Below are 16,969 nucleotides of genomic sequence, written 5' to 3' on the forward strand. Positions count from 1 at the left end.
TTTGGCTCAAATCTGAGACCTAGTTTCAGATCCAACCCCAACTTTACTTGCATTTCCACACAAAAAAGAGGGGCAAGGATTAAACCGGTGTGTTTACACAAAGCCAGTGGATGAGGAGGAAAGAGAAGAGAGGGATGGATGGAGGAGGATGGGGTGTCTAAAGGGGATGGGGTGAGGTGGGGGTGTGGTGGGGTCTGCTCGCTCTGCCTCTGGGGCCGATTGTGGAGGCGAGACTGAATGGAGCCGGAGCAGGTAAGGTGAGCGCAGACCAAGGCCCGGCAGAGGAGGAAGTATCGCAGTTGCATGGAAGGATGATACTTAATACCACATTCCAAACTGCTGCTCGTGGAAAAAAAAAAAAGAGAGGAGGAGTCTCGCTGACAGAAAAAGAGACACAGAAACTGAGCGGAGAATGGAAATGTTGGGGGGTGGGAGCAAATACAAGAGACAGACAGACATGACACGTAAAGAGAGTAGTGAAAAGATGGAAGAGCGGAAATGGGGGGGTGGGAGAGAGGTTTACATATAGGTTGGAGAAATCAGGTTACAATCTAATCATTTCTCTGCTCTGCCTTCACTATTAGAACTGTAATTATCACCACATAATCACATTTGTATAATAAAAATGTTGCAGAGGGTTTCCTTGAGGAAATTTGTTTTCAGCATTGGGGGAAAGGGTTTTGCTGTCCTGGACTTATGAGTATATGTTTATAAGCATACATAGCACTGCTCCTTATTGCCTTCTCCCTTTATATCACGTTATGTATTGTTCATACAGCATATATTATATTAACTATTACTTTAGAAAATAATTGAAGAAAACATTAAGCAAGTAGTGATTAAAGTGTATTTAATCTAACAAGTTTTATAGCATAATCTCTTTTTTTGGGGGGCATGCACAAAAAAAATGGCAGGGTTAATGTTACTAAGTGCCTTACCAGATGTACTGGTAACATTTATGTAAACTCAGTGGAATAATTTTGCAGAGGGAGGGTAAAACCTTCAACAGGGCACAAACTTTGCAGGGAGGAGCTTAAAACAAGCTAAAATATCTGCATATTTTACAGAAAGCGTGAGAAATAAATTGTGTATTTCCGACTTCATGATATTTTGTACAGATTATACAATGGAACCGACAGGAATTTTGCAGGGGCAGGCCACCACAAGAAAATACATTAAAAAGACAACCTGTATTTAAATAGGAATAAGCAATTATGCACACACTGACGCAATAATAATATGTGAATGAATGATGGTATGGAGAAAACCTTCCAGAAACTGTTCATCAATGACCACAAACTGAAAAACCATAATTTCCTAGAGAACACCAAGTGAAAACAAGCAAATGACAAGGTTAATAATGGAAACAAATGACTATCAAGTGGGCCCTTACCCTAAGGCAAAGCTATTCTGAGTAAGCCTGAGTTACATTCACTGCTGTATCAATCAGAGGGAGACGGAGACCTCGAAAGGCAGGAAGCGAGGTGGAGCGGCACAGAGCTTAGCCAGAGATTTGTCATAATCTGAGAGCCAGTGTGGTAAGTAATCATCAACCAATTAGATCTGTAGTTTTTAAGAGTCAGAGAATCAGAGTGAGGGATGGAGAGAGAGAGAGTGAGAAGAGGGAGGGGGTGAGGTGGAGAGTGATTGGTAGCTATATGGAGAGCCAGCTGAGTCATCACCAGTACACTCTGTGCCGCATCACTGCGCTTATAGACAGATCCCCTCCACCTCTCTTATTCTGTCTCTTGTCTATCTGGCTCCATCTCGGTTTCCTGCTTTTTGACAACACACATCTCTTTCCCCGAAGCCTCTTGTTTCTTATGCACCCCAAACGCATCATTTCTACCTGCCTAAACTGTGCTTTTTTATTTACAGGTCACCTTTTGGATTCTCGCTCACTCCAGTTCAGTCTGATATATTCTGTCAGATATGGGAGATGTGCTTTTCCATTTTGTCATTTACAGGCCTATTAAAACAGTGAATTATAACAGAGCAAAAACTACATGAACATCATGGATTAGTAATTTCACTCTCAGTGCTACAAACCTAGCAATCTTTAAAAATGTCATGATTTCCCCATTAATAACGACCAACTGAAACATTCTCAGACTGGACACGGCACGCCTAAAAGACTTTCCAATGGCTAAAGCAGGTTCTAGTCTGAAACTCAGAGAGGAACAAAAACCAAACCGAGTCAGTCCACTCCATAAACACTCACCATCTGAGTCAGTGACAACCATTCTACAGTCAGTGGGAACTAAACGACTATTTGGAATAAAAGACAATTACTGTTACCAACAGTGGTAAAATGTGAGTATCTGATCTGACAATATTGTGTCCTTATTCTACACAGACTTTCTTGGCAGTTGGCAGCATCGCTGTTTTGGACATTCCTCCTATTTGTACAGTAGCTTGTAATATCACAGTGTCAAAAAAAACCTTACTATTGGCTGGGAATAACATGTTCTTTTGTTCTTTAACAGAGAATGACAATTACCATCATGTGCTGAGAGTAAAAGGTGTTAGCTACTGCCAGGTAACTGTATTTAATTAAAATTTTAAAAATGTATTTATAAATGTATCACTTATTCATAAAAACTAGACATACTGTCCATTCTGACCATCTGAAAACTATCCCCACTTCCTGTTCCAAAACAACAAAAACACACAATATGGACCTTGGCTGGTAGTTCATTTACAATGCAATGTGAGCTGGATATCAAATATAGTGTAGAGTAGAAAAATCCATCTGACTTTATAGTGAAACCTGATTTAGATAGAACAGTGTGGTTTGTCTTTGACCATTTCAGTTCATGCTATAAATCTTTTTGCTAATGACAGTTTGATCTCATGGCCTTGTCTGCACACATTTGGTCATTCAGGAAAACAATTACAATTTTCCTCTCTACTGGAGCCAAGTAACCAACAGACATCCTGTTGTAGGTTACCCTTTTTTTTTTTTTTTTAATACTTTACAATTTTAGCATTCTAAAAACTCCTGTTAATGTGTTAAAGTAAAATATGATGATGATGATGAAGACCACCAAAGAGTTGTCTTATAATTTCGTTGTACATATGTATAATGACAATAAAGGCATTCTATTCTATTCTATGACGATGAAAGGGACTGACATCCACTGGCCTGGCATACTTATTTAAACATGTGCAGTCCTTTTTAGAATCTTGTGTCTATGGAAATATTTTGTAAAGCAACGGACAAATGGCATTTCCAAAACAGAGGGGGGAATGTCACTTTGGAGAAATATTTCTATTTACATGGACTGGACCTAAGATTTAAGACTAGAATCTGTAAAAACCACACGCTAGATGATTCAATCTGCGACTGTAAACGCCAACTGAGCCCAACTGGAACAGACTCGGCCAAACCGGACCAAATCAGTCATCACGTCCAAATTAGATACAGAATCAGTCTCAGACCTCAATGTGATGTTTGTCTTTCATTCACCTTTGAAGTCAAAACATCCCTGATAATACTGCGGTTGAAAAAAAAAAAAAAGGTAGAGATGTCGCACGACAATTTTAACATGTTACCATATTCTTAGTGGTTTTGTGTGTTGCTGTTGTTCTCTTCTTGTGATCCCCTCAGACTGTCAGTAGCACTGTGGTCGACGCCAACACCCTGGCACTGGGTGGCATCCCGACAGACCTACATATGGCTGCCTGTTTGTTGTGGTGGATGGGGGTAGACTCTGGCGCTGATAGGGGTGTTTTACCACATCCCAGAACAGTTGCTGGGGTCTCTGAGACATGTCTATACCCTGTCTGAACACCAACATTCCCGTCACACCCTTTCCTGTGCCAGACACACACACACACACACACGGATAGCAACACACAAACATAAACAAGCCATAAACAGAAAAACACATAAAATGCATTTGGTCAAAGGAGATAAAAAAAAAAGGTGCTTTAGACGCCCTGCTGTAACAAGCCTCTAATGTAAGATTGTCAGACTATGTGCATCATGGTGGCCTCCTCTCCACTGTCGCCTGACATCTGACAAAGAGTTTGCTTTCTCCCACACAGATTTACACTCTCATTACCACAGACCCAGGATTATCCCAGTAAATCTACTGGATCTGTTTTACATCTACAGCCCAGAATGAGTTTGACAAGGAGGTCACCAGCATTACAGCAAATACACAGAGTACAGATTAGATCAGCAACTTATAATGTGAGCTTTAGGAGCCTCATTAGCTGAGGTTACACGGACAATATTGCTTCAGTCCAACTGAGATCGTCATGATCAGAGATTCCAGCATGAGTGTTTACATGGGCGCTTAATAAAGTGATCTGAGAAGACATGTGTTACGTGGTTTTACCAAGATAGAACTTAAACTTGCGCAAAGTGGTAGAATGAGAACAATATTTGGCATTTTTAACTTTTAAGCTGTGTTGCATTTTTTTCTGGTGGCTTTTGATTTGGTTGATGAGTTGGTGGATTCTGGCTTCATTCATCTTCAATTTTTTTTTTTTTTTTTTTTTAAATCACAACAACTGATTATTTGAAGCCTTTCCACTATAAAGGCTTTTAACAATCGTCCAGGTCTCCAACAAAAATCAGCAACAGCACAAACAAGCACAGAAATAGATGAATTCCAACTGAAGCTGCAGCTAATGATTATTCTTCTAAAGATTAAAGCTAAAGGAAGTAGAAATTTGGGGGAAAAAAAAGCACTAACATTTGCAAATACACACCTTTCAAATCAAACAATTAAATACAAAGACTGATGACCTTATGCTGTTTTGTGTCACTGGAGCTATAATATCAGTTACATGGGAGCTTCCACATTGACTCTGTGTCAAGCCCCTGAGTAGAGCGGTAGAGTCAGGTCTGACACTATCTTAAAAGCGATCTGCAATTAATGCTGCCACTCACATATTTAACAGCATTACCTGTCTGAAAACACCTGTGATTAGCCATCTATGCTGAAAAGCTACTCCATCACAGGGGAGGTTTTCTTCAAACTACGAACATAGAAAAGAGGAGGTGAAGAATTCTTGATTCTTGTCGTATCAATTCCATTGCAATATGCTGAAAGGTAATTATGGAAGTTTTGTCCAATTACACCGGGAACGAACACAAACCAAAGCTTTCATTTCTTATTGGTTGTCCAATTTTAGCCACAACTCTACAAATTTTATTTGAACACAGACTCATAAAAATACTTATTTTACATGAAAACCTTCCCATCTATTCATTTAATGTGATCACCATAACTGATTATGTCAAAGCACTGTTTCTGCAATAATTATAATCGGTAAAAACAGTAAGATTGATAATTATGGACTAATATTTTCTATCGAATGGATTATCAAAGGTTCACGCCACCCTCAGAGCCTTGAAGTTCTTTCTTATCTGGCCAGTCTCTTTCAACTGTAATGGTGACACTGGGCCTTTTTATTTTGACTGGGGATGATTTCAAATGTTGGTGGTAAAGCAACTGTTGGTACTGACAACATAAAGTGTCCATTTATATTCCATGTTAGGTGATTTTGTGTGCACAGGTGATGTAGAAAATATGAGGAAGACACACATTACATTGAAACAATTGCAAACTATCTGATCATAAGACAGGGCTTAGTGAGAAAATAATGTCTAAATGGGATTCCAGTATCAGTCGTTAAATCTAAAAGGATGAGCATGTGAGCCCATGTTAATATTCTGATGTTTAAGTCACTAATTAGCCCAGATATTATCAAGACATTTTTCAAACTGGCCTCATTATCAAATGTTATACCATGACAAATATCAATATTGATCCGTCCTAACAACACATGAAGACAACCACAGTTGCAATATTTAAGAATGAAGCCCCACACCACAGCTTTCACTACAACAACTCACATATTTAGCAGCCAGGAATAGAGCCAGCCTTTGACAACTCATGTATTTTTTATCTAGTAAAATAAAATAACTCCTCAATCAAACTGATTATAGTGCCTGATATTAACATGTTTAAAAATCTTGTAGGCACACTGTTTGTCTCTTTCAGTCTGCCTGCATTACCTACAGAAAGTCTTTCACGCGTACACCTTGAGGAATTTAAAAGAATTTTCCGAGATTTCTATACACATACGGCCTTTACATTACACATCTAGACAGAGGAAATGCTTCTAAAAGGTAGGCAAATACTTGTGTACTCATGGAAAAACCGGAGTGAGTGTGAATTTCCAGCCCCTTACTCCATCCTTTAGGTCGCCCTTCCTGTCTCTTTGTGTTTTTCCCACATCTCTCATCATCCTACATTCTCCTCTCCTGAGTAATGTACCCTTCTCCCTCATGATGTCATCATGCATCACGCAGTTTGCTCCTATTTTCAGATACCTGCGCCATGGAGGAAAGCCAAACAACCACTTCCTGTGTGAGCCAGTGTGTGTGACTGAGTGAGTGAGACAGGGAGAGGGGAGTCTGGGAAGGGGAGCTCATTGGTGATCTCATCCGAAAGAATGCACCGTCTCTAGCTCATACACCTGAATGTGCATTAAGAGAGGGACAGACTATATAACCGAAAAATAAACTGCTTATGGGTGTGCAGGAGAATGCAGTTAAGAAAACAGACACACGTGTATTTATATGGTTGGGTGTTTAAGTCCATTTTAAATTTAAATGGAACTTTATTTAAATGATTGGATATCGATAGCGCTTAATCTCTGTTATGTACCTCTGCTCCAAACAAAGCACTTACTGGCACTTGTTGGTTTTGTTAAATACAAAGTAAATGAAGGTACCTGCTTTGGAGTCAACTAATGTAAACGTTAACATTTTCAATACTGTATCAGGTTGTACAATTTAAAACAAATTAGCAAATTGCTAATGCTACATGTTGTGTGTATTGGGAGGGGTAAAATGCAAAGACCAAATTTCTGCCATTGGTAATGAAGTGAGTGAACCTTTAATCTTTTAACATTAACATTATTACAAAAAAGGTTATATTTAATTAAACTAAGACTCGATTACTCAGAATAAGATAATCAGCCATTTTTACCCCTTGGCCAACTCTGGCCAGAGGGGTATTGTAATCGTTTTGTCGTCTATCCATTCTGGCCGAGGGGTGTTAAAAATATGCAGCAGGTTATGTTTATTTACATGCCCTGGAAATTTGGCTATAAATCCTAAAAATACATATATGTCTCACTGAGTATCCACAAATATCTCCATCAGCTCAACCAGCAGTTTATCCCGGTTCTTAAAACTGTAGGTTTGTACAGGATCTAAATGTGTTACCATAATCTAATACAATATATTCTCAGAATATAGGGATTAAATATTCAAAGCAGTTTCGCATGAGTTATAATAAATTATGCGTTTCCCATGTGCTTTTTAAACCAACCCTTTTTTAACTGGCAAAAACAGGAAGGACAGATGATAGACAGCTAGGAGATTTAGCTGGGACTGAATGTTTACTTAGTGAAATTTATTGCGTTATAAATCTCTATCTTAACCCTACCCAATTCAGACCCAATAACAGAAAGTTTAAAAAATTTAACTGACAGTGTTTCTTATTAATGCATGTTGAAACTAATGTCCAATACTTGGTGGTGTTTAGTCATGTGGTATATATGATGTGTTAGTGCAGATTTTTCTCATATCATGGAGGTCTGTTCACTACTGTGTACACAACACACTAGATCACAGAGTTATAAGTGGTCTCAGGTTACCAGAGGCTTTCATGTTTCTTACCAATTTGTCTTTGAGTCTCTCGCCCTTGATGTGGAACTCCACCGCAGTGGGGCTGGGACTCGGGCTAGGACTGGGACTAGGACTGGGACTACAGGGGCTGAGGTTGTTGCTGCTTCCGCCACTGCCTCCGCTGTGAGTACTGCCGCTGTCCTCCGCCCGGCTGACCTTATAGACAGTGACACAGCTGAGGCCTCCGCCCCCCAGGGGAAGCCACCCACCGCTGGAGTCATCCCTAGTCATGACCACTGCTCTCACACGTGCATAACTGTCACTGTGGAGGAGGATGAGGAGGAGTGGAGGGGGAGGAAGAGGAGGTGGAAAGGTGGGAGGAAGACAAAGAAGAAAAAGGGGACAAAAACAAAACAGTGCAGTTAGTGTTGCTAATCAGTACTGATGAGCATCTAACATTTTCCTTGAGGGTTTTTTTCCGGTGACCCGTTATATCACCTGGTTTACAAAAACATTACAGGAACTGCACAACCTACATGGAATCAGCCCACATCACACACACTGAAACTGCAGCATGAACAAGCTGTAGTACAGTAGTAAATGTGTACATAAAAATGCACAAAACACAAAAGATTGACTTAGATTTGTAAAACACATTTGAAAAACTGACAAATCTGTGTAATGTGAAACATTTCTTTCTAAAGGCATACCCTTTAAGATGCAATACCATGAAAACATGTGAAAGGCTAAAATATAAAGGATTTAGCTGTAACTTTTATCTGTTTCTGTAGTTGTTTGTGGCACTGTAGCCTTGATTAGCATTACCCCTTCCCAGACACTGTACTGTCATATAAACACATTAGTAATAGAGGTTAACTGCCATAGATCTGGAGTTGGTCCCCAGACCCCTTCGGTGGCAGCCTACTGCTCCTTTTGTATGTACTCGGATGGGTCCAATGTAAAGGGTGAATTTCCCACTGGGGACAATAAAAGTGAACTTTACTTCTTTTTAACTTTACAGGAAATGACAAGGGTATTCTAGCTACATAAAAAAGAAGTCTTATAGGAAAATATCACAGCTCCACTTTTGACGGAAAGGATCATGTGATGGCAGGATAAAGCAGTGAAAATATTCTACATACAGAGAACATTTAAAGGTTCAATATGGAATATTAGCATTAGTTAGGCTAGTTAAGGCTATTTCAAAAACAAACAACTGTCCCAGTTTCCCTCACTCATAATAACAGACTATACATTAATTTCAATGTTGAGGAATAAAGATTGTTTTTGCTTCTATGCCTATTTTATGATGTGCAATGGTAACAACACTTATTTACAATTAACTTGGAAATGTAGTCTGATATGATGAAACACAACACTTTACATAATCACAAACATGAATTGTATGCCGCGTTTCCACTACATGGTACCAGCTTGACTCAACTCTGCCTTTTTGTGTTTCTGTTATGTAAAAGAACCTGGAATCTGGTACCCAGTACTAGTTTTTTAGTACTTGCTTGGCAGTGGTTTCAAAACAGGTGAAGAGATGGTAAAATGTGACATGTAAACACTGCAGACCACTGATTGGCCACAGAATTGTCTCTGCATCATTGCGTCATGCACGACACACCACTAAAAAAAAAACAAAACAAAACAAAAAGAAAAAAGATTTGGAAGTTTACAATAAATATAGCCTACCAGTGGGCTAATCCATGATGGCAGCCCGCAAAACAACACTGTGGTTGGTCGAGGAGGTTCAAACATTTCTGTCCTTGGTGGCCAATGAAAAGATTCAGTGTGAGCTTGACGGGGCAACATGCAATGAGCAACTTTATCAACAACTCTGAGCAGACGTCACAGAAGTTATGCACATCAGTGCTATGACATCCAGGTACTCTAAAGTTGGTAGTATCCTGTAATGGGAACGGGCTCCAGGAATAGTACCTGGTACCCAAGTCCAGTCAAGCTGGTTCCAGGTAGTGGAAACACGGCATTAGATGCCGACTCTTTATCCAGGTACGGATTTATTTTATATATTTACATATTTTAGGTATATTTTGTTTGTGGCTGGTTAATTTTTCTGTGATGTGAGAAAATCAGAACATATTTACGACTGCTTTCTTTATATGGACTTTAAATTTCTACAGCATCCTGCATTTATCTGAATAATGATCAGGTTTACAAATAAGACTTTAACACAGACCATGTCACACTGGAGACAAAAATTAAAAAAATCAACCAAACTACAGACTAGGCAAAGCCATTATGCAGAATTATTGATATTTAATTTGGAGAGAAACCTGTGAGATGTGTATATAAAGAAATTCGTGGCAGATAGAGCTAAAAATAAAATGGCAAAGCTAAATTTGGATTAGATACATTTTGTTAGTCGTGCACTGGTTTGAAAGAACACTGGTAACTATTCTTGCTGTGAGAAGCTTTCAGTGTATGTTTAACCACAGTCTGAGGGTGACTGACCATGTGGCCATGCTCAGACACTGCTGGTTTTCCCTGAACCAGGTGGTTTCAAACTAGACAAAAGGCTACAACAGTTCCAACACACACATCATCTCCTCATATCCAAAATACATTTTGTTAGTTAGGGTTTATTATTAATAGGATTGACCATAAATTAGCAAAAAGTTTTCAACATACACCAACATAAATGCATGTGCCATTTAAATGTCAAACAGCTATAATAGGCTGGGGTATGCCAGTAACAATTCAGACTATGGGTGTAACAGTACAGTAACAGTACATGGAAGTCACTGTTCAATTCACTTCATGGTTTAGAAATCTCAGTGCAGTACAAGAAAGAAACAGAAGAAAAACAATCCACAAGGGTTGTTTTCTCCTCATTCAGTTTCACCTGTTAAAAGTTTGTTCCATGTAGTCTTTTATAGCATCTTCTGAAACAGCCTGTGAGGCTGTAAATACCCTACAGCTATCCAACAATATCAATACACCGTCCTCATCTGAACCACTGCTTAATGTCATTCTGTCATAGTTCACTAGGAATCCAAACTTTGACAACAAGGTCCTCTAGAGCTCCTGTGTGCCATTTGCACTTGCTTTTCTGTAACTGAAGACAGAAACCAGTTAGCTTTAGCTCATGTTATTATGACATATTCCTAACATCTGAAGGGCTTAGAGCATAAGTTTACTGGGTTTACTGGTTAGACATCACATTCATCAATTCACTCAACAACTAAGCTTTCACTCAACAACAACTATCAGATTAGTATTGTTACTAGGGGGTGATATCATTATGACTTTCAATGGTATTACTATTTTAGACAGTGCTTATTGATCCAGTACTTAAATGTGGCTCAAAATACAGAAGTAGTGAAATAATTATTTTATTGTCTCACATGTTGTGTATATAATTAATACTCTATAAAATGCAACAGAATTAGGTTGAACAAATCCTTATTACAGACCCTTACATGATGACAGTAATGTGAGACAAATATCACAAACAAGTGACAAAGTAAGCAGAGCTTACAAATACCCCCTCCTGGTCACACAACACTTTGCCCCTCATGCTCACTGATACCCTGCCTACCCAACAATTCATTTTGAGTCTTAACTTTCAATCTATTCAAAAGCTTTTCCAAAGTTTTTTTTAAATTTTAAATCCAAAAATTCAAACTTCAGTAATCAAGTTGTGCACTTGCATCTTCTAGTGGTAAAAAAACATGTCAAATTTGAGAAGCATCAGGTGAATAGTGTCAGAAAAATGGGATGGGCAACAAACTCTGATGCACAGAAAGACAACCGGAAGGTCGGATAGATTTCCTGATGTATCTATATATTACTTACTACAGAAGACTCCCTTACTCTTTACTTTTACGTATAAAAGTGATGGCAGTTTTACTTCTGCTGGCTGGACAGACTGCTTGTGTTTCTATCCAAATATGCAGAGGACTTGTTGCATCTGTGTCAAGGCGTGATCTTTTCACCATTTACGTCTTCCGGTGAACATCGACCACTGTCACTTACAGCAGGATGTTTGTGTGTTTGTGACAGAGAGCTGCCCCCGTCCCTCACACACAGACCCAATACAGAGGAGGACAGAAACAGACAAAATTTAGTAAAAGGATGTTTATATAATAAATAGGACATCTATTTTCTTACTACCATATACCAAAAACACTGGAGCTTTAACAGCCTTGGCTTCAAGAATTTATCCGTGGGGCCTGTGGTAACACCAGTGTTTGGTATCCATCCTTGACCATTAGTTTTAACAAAGATGAGAAGGAAGTCTAAAACTAACTAAAAATAACTCATGCAGATGATCAATTATAAAAGTAAGTGTCAGCTTATTTAGTAGTTAACAATAATCAATGGATGGTTGCAGGTTCAGTATCACCACATACAAACACTGTGACATGGAATATTAGTTATATATCATAATTCTACACTTTGTCCCTCTTTCCTTTTTACTCTTGCCCCACCTTACTTGCCCGTCTCTTTACTTCGAGTCAGATGCTTCCCAGATTAGATAACAGAGTCTGCACTGGGCCACCGGAAATGACAAAGGTCAGGGTGTGCTGAGGGCAGCACTTTGTAGAATATGCTGGTAACATATTAAAGACTGCAGCAGATCTTTCCAAAAATGGGGGAAAAAAGGTAATTTTGCTGTGTTTTTTTGTTTAAATGATTGCCTGATCTCTTTCTGTGCCGCTGCTGTCTGTCCAGGTTAAGCAATGTAGATGACGTCAAAGCATTTTAAATGTTAAAATGTAAAAAAAAAAACAAAACAAAACAAAACAAAAAACAGTATGACAAATGGACGTGACTGCCAACATGTAATACATCACAGTTACTCAATACCCTCTGTTCCAAAAGAGGAACCCCCCCCTCCATTACCTTTTGTCTTTAAATCTTGGTCTGCTCTACAAGCTAACCTTTGCTCTCCTGCCTTCCACACCCTTGGCAAACCTCAGTGCCCACGTTATTGGTTAGTAATTAATCTCAGAGCCAGTAAGCATTAAATCTGCAGCTATATTTTCTTCACAGGTGAAAGCTTTGATATGCTGGCACTGTGGTTATTGCAGATCAAAGTTCTCTTAGGATTGATGACCAGCGTAAATACATGCAACTCCAAAATAAACCAATCAACAGAACAGATACCGGATAACAAAGACATGTTCAAATATACACACAAAAATGTATTTCTTGGCTGAAGATAAATGGTCTGTCAAATAACTCAGTGATTGACTAATATGTAAAAGAGCTGTACACGGCTACCAATTCAGCATTGGTCACACCTGGAAGTTACTATAAACTTTTTAACTCTGTATCCAAAGTTAATAGTTGTACATAGTAGAAAGTCAGTTTAAAATATTAAAGCTTTACTTGCAAGAGTTTTGGTACATTTTGTGTTAGATCTTCAAATGCAAAGCTTTGAAATACGTGTGAAACAGTATTACAGGACTGCACCCTAACTAGTATAGTACATTCCCATTAGAATGACATATTGTCATAGCTATACTACAGCCATTTATGACAGGATCTGGCAAACAGTAGTACTTTTTTTTTTTTATGAATGATTGTTACACAATTTGTTGTATATCACATTGCTCAATTAAAAATCCCTCCTGACCAACAGTAGAATTGGTCATATTACTACAAAAGGTGCTTACACAGCAGATTCAAATGAATACTCTCTATTTTTACAGCAGCCAAACATGCAAAATGTCATTAATCCCACCAAAATATGGACAGGTAGGCTAGATGCACTTGCTTGTGTTATTTTGCCTCTTTGCACCAAACCAGGTGTCTACAATGCTTCCCTCTTTCATTTTGTTATCGACTGTGTTCCTTGACGACATCCAAAAATCTGTTCATACCCATGTCTTTCATGAAGCTTAAGCATAGGTGTGTTTCTGTTTGTCACAGATAGATGTGTTCCGCAAGGGAATATGTGATTTATATAACCCTGATTAAATTTAGAATGCTTTGATAATTGGGATTAAGAGTGAAATATTAGTGTGTATGTAAACATAGTGCGTGTGCATTCTTCATTAAAACACCAGAAAGGTGTAACAGATGTTCATCATAATTTGAGATTTTCTCATTATTTAAATTAAAATCAGACAGCAATTGAGACCGAGTCCAGACTGGTTAATTTTCCTACCATAACACTAACAAATAATAAATATGATAGAGCTTCCACTGCTCAAAACAGCTCAGATTGGAAATGAGTCAAGAGATCAGTTGTATTGGAAGCAGGAAGTAAGTTTTACATCAAATCACATTAAAGATGTTGAGAAACAATTTGGACCAAAGTTGTGTTGACTTGTCTTGAAATTAAGTCATGAGACTGACGCAAGACAAGTGAACAATGGGTTGACTTAAGCTCTAAACCCTCAAAAAGTGATCTTGAGATAAGCCTAAAGACAATATCAAGTGCAACACTACTCATAAATATATAATTCTGCAAGATGCCAACAGTGCAAATAATCAGGAATTAGATTAGAAGTCTTCTTTCTTTATAGATTGAAGGACATTTTCAAGTATTATCCTCCAAAAATACTACACTTCTACTACACGTCAATAAGAGAACATGCTGAACTGCCCATATTGTAATGTATTAATCGACCCAAATTCTCTGACACTGCCTCTTACTTTCACCACAACTGGTCAAAGGAGACTGACAGCAAATCTAAACTCTAACCACAGATAACTTCCCTCTTTGCAACCTCCCAGGAGGTTGCAACCTTGCTTACACCTCTGCTTACACCTTGTGACACTTATGTAGAATTAGTGTAACACCTTCTGAGAACCCCTGCTGCTACAAAAAAAAACACTTTTTGACCACTCTTATCAGGCAGTGAAAGGGTGAAAAGGGGTGGAAATACTGCCGCCAATACACCCCTCTATGGCCCCCAATAAAGGATGCAGGATGATGGGTGCAGGAGGGGCTGTCACTCAGAGCAGGGGTCCCTAGGGTGAACAGAAGGCAGGCGGTGATGTCGCTCAGCCATGACCAGGGCACAATGACCAGGGCTTGACCCTCCAGACCTACCATCACACACATGCCAGCAACCATGACACTCACAAGGAGGGGAGGGTTTGGGGATGGACCTGAGGAGGAAGTGAAGTGGACTGTGTAGTGTGCATATGTGCAAAGACTTTAAGAGTTCTAATAATTACATGATTCGTTAAAATTGCAATTAACACACTGAAACAGTACGCTAACAAATCAAGTGTTATTTTATCAAAAAAAGAAAAAACACCCAAGAGGAATGCAATAGCAGACCCCAACCCAACACACACTATTTTGTTAAATCTTAACTCGTCATAACATAACTCCATTTCTCTGTCAATATACCCCCAAATGTAATAAATATCACAAAAACTTGTTTGTCTGGTCATTATTCTTCCAATAGTAACATTTTTAGGGCCAACAGAAGCCGTCAATGTCTGCTGTGACAGCTTACTAGCTGCTGAATTGTACTTTCCAAGCTTCTGTTTATTAAGGAAAACATTTTTTTTTTCCTGACAGCTTGATTGAAGCTGTATTTCCTAGGTTACGCTAACAAGAGTGTAAAATATATAATTGTTTGATGAAGTTTGTCATTTCACTGTGTCAGTAAATAAGTATTGTAGAGTATTAGTTCACCCTTCATCCTTCACAGTTCCTTTCTTTTCCAGCCTACAAAACAAACACCTGGCCTCAAAACAGCAGTTCAGAAGTTAGATGAGTTGAGCACTTTGCTATTTGTAGAGAAAAGTAAGAAGTGTTTCAATTAATCAGTATCATTTCAATGTGATTGAAACTTTTAGGAAAGTTTTTTTTTTTTTTTTGATGGCACCTGTTAAGATCCATAGTGGCAAAGTAGAAATGGCAAACAAGCTCAATGTTACGAAATAAAATTAAAGAAACATAAAACTCAGCAAAATAGCAGATAAAACAAACCAATGACAAACAACTGTACAAGATCCATTTAAAAGAACTGAAACTGAATGAAATGTTCCATCTGCTACTCCCCCTCCCCTTCAAATACATTCTTCCTCTCTTATGTTAAAAACAGTAAGTGGTCCAAAAAGATATTAGAGTGCAAGTCACTGCAACACACACACACACACACACACACACACACACACACACACACACAGAGTTTTGAGAGAGACGGTGGAGACAAAGACTGGCCTCCACGCCCCTTGCTGGGAGCACACAGTCGACTGGACACACAATTGAGAGCGGAAGCAGATCAGCTGGCCTGGGCCTGCAAGCAGGGGAGGAGAGGGGGAGGGGGAGATGCACAGAAAGGAGCCCCCCATTTCAAATTATTCCAAGTTATTCTGCTGGATGACTGACTTCATTTCCGACCAAAAAAGCAGGAGAGAGAAACAGAGGGAGGGGTGAGAGTAGGGGGAGGGGAAGAGAAGGAGGCTGTGGATGGGAACCGGGTGGAGACCAAGGTGACAAAAGCTCTGACCACATCTGAATATGGCTTTTAAATTCACAAAAGGATGTGCTCAGCCAAACAGAATTAACTGTATCTTAATATAATGATCCTCATTCAAAGTGAAAGCAAATAAAACACCAGTTTTATATGCACTGAATTATAGTGCCACTTGGAATTAATGGTAAAACCTACCTCAAACTTTTAAAAACATGGCAGACACAGCGGGCTGTAGATAGAACATGTTCATTAACTTTTAATTTAGCATTTCAATTTGGTTTCTGATTGCAGTTTATGTTTTGATTACATGCATTTAGTGCAGTTTGTATTAAGTGTTTAGTGTTAGAGGAGTTTTTTTTTTAGGTATCAGGATCAAAACTGAAAAAAGTAGGATGAAAGAATGTATGGCATAATGCACAAAGCCATTATATTTATGCACATAATGAAGCATTACCACTGGGTAAAAGTAAATCAAAGCTGATTTTAACTGCACTTCTATTCTGTTTTAATTTGTAACTTTATTTCAACTTTAATTTAGTTTTTAAAAAATGACTTCAGTTAATGGAAATATCTGTTCCTTAAACTTATGCAATTACTTCTAACCATACGGTTTAGTATGCAAGAAAAAGACACATTACAAACCAGTGTAGTATGTCAAAAACAGAAATGGCCTACTGCATTTAGTATGGACATATCCATTAAAAAAGCAAACACCAGCGGAGGAAACTGGATCATAGCTATCCTGATGTTTTACTAGCACTAATTTAAAGATATTCGGACAGGTAATGCTGGTGGCCAAAAGTTGCTGGTTGCAAATCCCAATTAAAAAGTAGAACAAGAAAGTTGACATAGTCTTTTCCAGGTCTTCAAAAATTTATACATGGTTCAAGCAAGT

The 16,969-nt window shown here is 38.6% G+C and overlaps 1 protein-coding gene across 1 annotated transcript in view; it reads right to left on the bottom strand.

Moving 5' to 3' along the window:
- Positions 1-16,969, bottom strand: part of spred1 (sprouty related EVH1 domain containing 1) — a 54,959-nt gene that overhangs the window by 23,174 nt on the left and 14,816 nt on the right. Inside the window, exon 2 of the mRNA XM_030126914.1 lies at positions 7,709-7,979. Within this exon, the coding sequence (XP_029982774.1) occupies positions 7,709-7,979 (271 nt within the window). The remainder of the gene's footprint in view (positions 1-7,708; positions 7,980-16,969) is intronic.

The sequence above is a fragment of the Sphaeramia orbicularis genome, chromosome 22 (genome assembly GCF_902148855.1).
Source record: "Sphaeramia orbicularis chromosome 22, fSphaOr1.1, whole genome shotgun sequence".
Taxonomy (NCBI): domain Eukaryota; kingdom Metazoa; phylum Chordata; class Actinopteri; order Kurtiformes; family Apogonidae; genus Sphaeramia; species Sphaeramia orbicularis.